We start from the raw sequence: 2796 nt of genomic DNA on the forward strand, positions 1-2796 counted from the left end.
AAACTCACGTGAGACAAAAAGGTTTATATTTTTACATTACATCTCGGTAAGTTATCATATGTCACTCTCTTCCACTAGAAAAGAGGTATATATATAAAGATACTTGAGTCTTGGGTTCAAGGAATCCTAAAAAAATATGATAATCGGTCCTCATTGATTTGGGGGATTAAACGCTTGCATGACAATGAAAATGTTATTTTTAGTAGAAAGTTTTTTTAATTTGTCCCAATAATGGACAAATTGGTTATTAACACTATAATATATATTCATTGAGTTGTTGTTTTTTAACCATGTCATTTGGTATATTTATAGTTCTCATTTTAGTAAATAAATCACATGATTCCATTTTGTTATGTTAACCATGTAATGTGTTGGTATTAATTAAACTTGGTGGCACCGCACAAACATATGAAATCACAAGAACAGACCATTCCCTTCCCACTTCAATTATAAACAAACCAGCTGGCCATGTGCAAATTGTTAATCATATTTTTTCACTTGTCTACCTGACCTCTTTTCCCATCTTCTAATTTATGATTAGATATGTCTACCCTTATAATGAATAATGTCTATCTATAATATACTCTCTAACACATATTTTTTAACTTTTTTTTTGCTATAGTTAAATTGTATATAGATCTCATTAAATTAATTTTTCAATAATCAGATGTCTCTAAAAATAGTTGATTTTTTTTAAGTGAGAGGAATAATATATATAAGTATAGATTGAAGAATAAAAGTAACTTGACATTAATATCCCTTCTAAGAAATAAAAGTCCTCCTTGCTGCTGGGTCCTAAATCTAAGAAAAATATGGCAATTCATAACAACATGTTCTTCTTTCTTTCTTCTCTCCTCTTCTTCACATTCCTCCAAATCCAAACCAAAGTCTTCTCTTTCCAATACAAAGTTGGAGATCTAAATGCTTGGAGCTTACCCTCCTCAACAAATCCACAAATCTACACCAAATGGTCCAAACTTCACAACTTCACCCTTGGAGACTCACTTTGTAAGCATGTATTTATTTACAATATCTTCATTTTTTTTTAACCAAAGAGAATATTTTTTAAATTTTATTATTATTTTCTTCTAGTGTTTCTATATCCACCAAGTCAAGATTCGTTGATTCAAGTATCAGAACAATCCTACAAAAGCTGCAACATTAAAGATCCAATATTGTTCATCAACAATGGTAACTCTTTGTTTAACATAACATCATCACATGGTGATTTTTACTTCACAAGTGGAGTAAATGGCCATTGCCAAAAGAATCAGAAGATTCATATATCTGTTGGAGGAATTGGAAATGTTGATGTAGAAGAAGCTAATAGTCCTAATTCATTGCCTGCTAATGGACCTTCCTATCAAGCAGCTTTTGGGAATATTCCAGTAGCTCCTTCTTCATCAAATTCACATCACATAACTTCAACTTTTCATGTATTCATCATTGGATTTGGATCTGTCATATATGCACTGTTATTTGGTTTAATGTAAAAGCTCAAGATGAAGATGATGTCATAAATGTTTATTTTTATTTTATATTACTTTTCTTTACTTTGGATTCTTTTTGTCAATGATTTGAATATGTAATTCTTTATGTGGGATTAAATTTTTAAAGTTACTTTTGTTATATGATAATTGAAATATTCTTCCCCTCTTTGTAATACACTGAATTTTGCAGAAATGTATGAGGTGCATTCTCAACCATAATTTTGCAGAAAGAAGCTAACATAAAAACAAACATGTGAGCAGGAGACTTGGGTAAAGATTAAAATCTTAGTCTGACAGGTTGATGGAAGGACATATCAGAGTGAGATAAAACCGTGGATGGAAGTATAGAGGTGGCAATTAGTGTAAAGAGGAAATATAGAGGTGGCGATTGTATTGAGAAGAAGGGGGGACAATCCACCTTATCAAATTTCAGTATTTGATTTAATTGGAAAAAGGGCTTTCATTTCAATTATTTAATTGTGTGATAAGAAAAAAATAATTTGAATTTATACTGTTTTAATTATTATATAATTTTAAAGTGACACTCTTAATCTACATCTTCATTCGAAATAGATGACATAATTGACAATTGAGTTATCGAGTGTCTTTTAGCATAAACTCAATCGATATAATCAAAGGATTCATCTACTCTTTTTCTTATCATGGAACAAGTCAAGCTCTCGGCCATTAATTCTAGAACGACCTTCGGAGTCTCTTGGGAGGACTTTATCATTCTCAAGGCGTTCAATGTTACTATTCATTCTCCTAGGACTCCAACTGTTAAAGAGATCATTTGGAGTTTTCTATCATTGGGCCGGATCAAGTGTAATGTTCATGTTACTCACACGTCTAACATCTGGTTGCAGAGGTATCTTTAGAGACATGAATGATTTGTTTCTCTTTGCCTTTGCTGAATTTATTAATTGGGATATTTTTGGTTGGTTGAGTTTTGTGGTGCCTTTAGAGTAATTGAAATGGCTAAAGAGAAAGGTTGGCTCAAACTTTGAGTGGAGTTTGACTCTCTGTTGGTAGTGAAATCTTTTACCTATGTGAGACATGACCTTGTGCCTTGGCAAGTTAGATGGCAACCTTGTTTACATATGCTTACAAATATGTCTTTCTTTATCTCACTCATATATAAAGAAGACAATAGGTGTGTGGATTTTCTTACTAATATATGTCACACATCAATTTTCTTGATTCATTTTGACTTCTTATCGATGGACATTAGATAAGACTATCTAATTAGTAGACTAAGCTTGTCTTTTTATAAGGTTTAAAATCGAATTTTAATGTGTAAAATAGT

General features: G+C 31.4%; 1 protein-coding gene across 1 annotated transcript; it reads left to right on the forward strand.

The window, feature by feature from the left end:
- Positions 1 to 526: 526 nt before the first annotated feature.
- LOC127091668 (stellacyanin) lies at positions 527 to 1637 on the forward strand. The gene is made up of 2 exons (XM_051030355.1): positions 527 to 1008; positions 1093 to 1637. Exons 1-2 carry the CDS (start codon positions 813 to 815, stop codon positions 1491 to 1493), a joined length of 597 nt encoding a protein of 198 aa, XP_050886312.1. The 5' UTR covers positions 527 to 812; the 3' UTR covers positions 1494 to 1637.
- Positions 1638 to 2796: the final 1159 nt, after the last annotated feature.

This window comes from Lathyrus oleraceus, chromosome 6, assembly GCF_024323335.1.
Source record: "Lathyrus oleraceus cultivar Zhongwan6 chromosome 6, CAAS_Psat_ZW6_1.0, whole genome shotgun sequence".
Taxonomy (NCBI): Eukaryota; Viridiplantae; Streptophyta; class Magnoliopsida; order Fabales; family Fabaceae; genus Lathyrus; species Lathyrus oleraceus.

Coding starts and splice junctions, on each gene's coding strand:
- LOC127091668 (XM_051030355.1), top strand. CDS start 813: ATGGCAATTCATAACAACATGTTCTTCTTTCTTTCTTCTCTCCTCTTC. Junction 1,009..1,092: donor CACCCTTGGAGACTCACTTT/GTAAGCATGTAT, acceptor ATTTTCTTCTAG/TGTTTCTATATCCACCAAGT.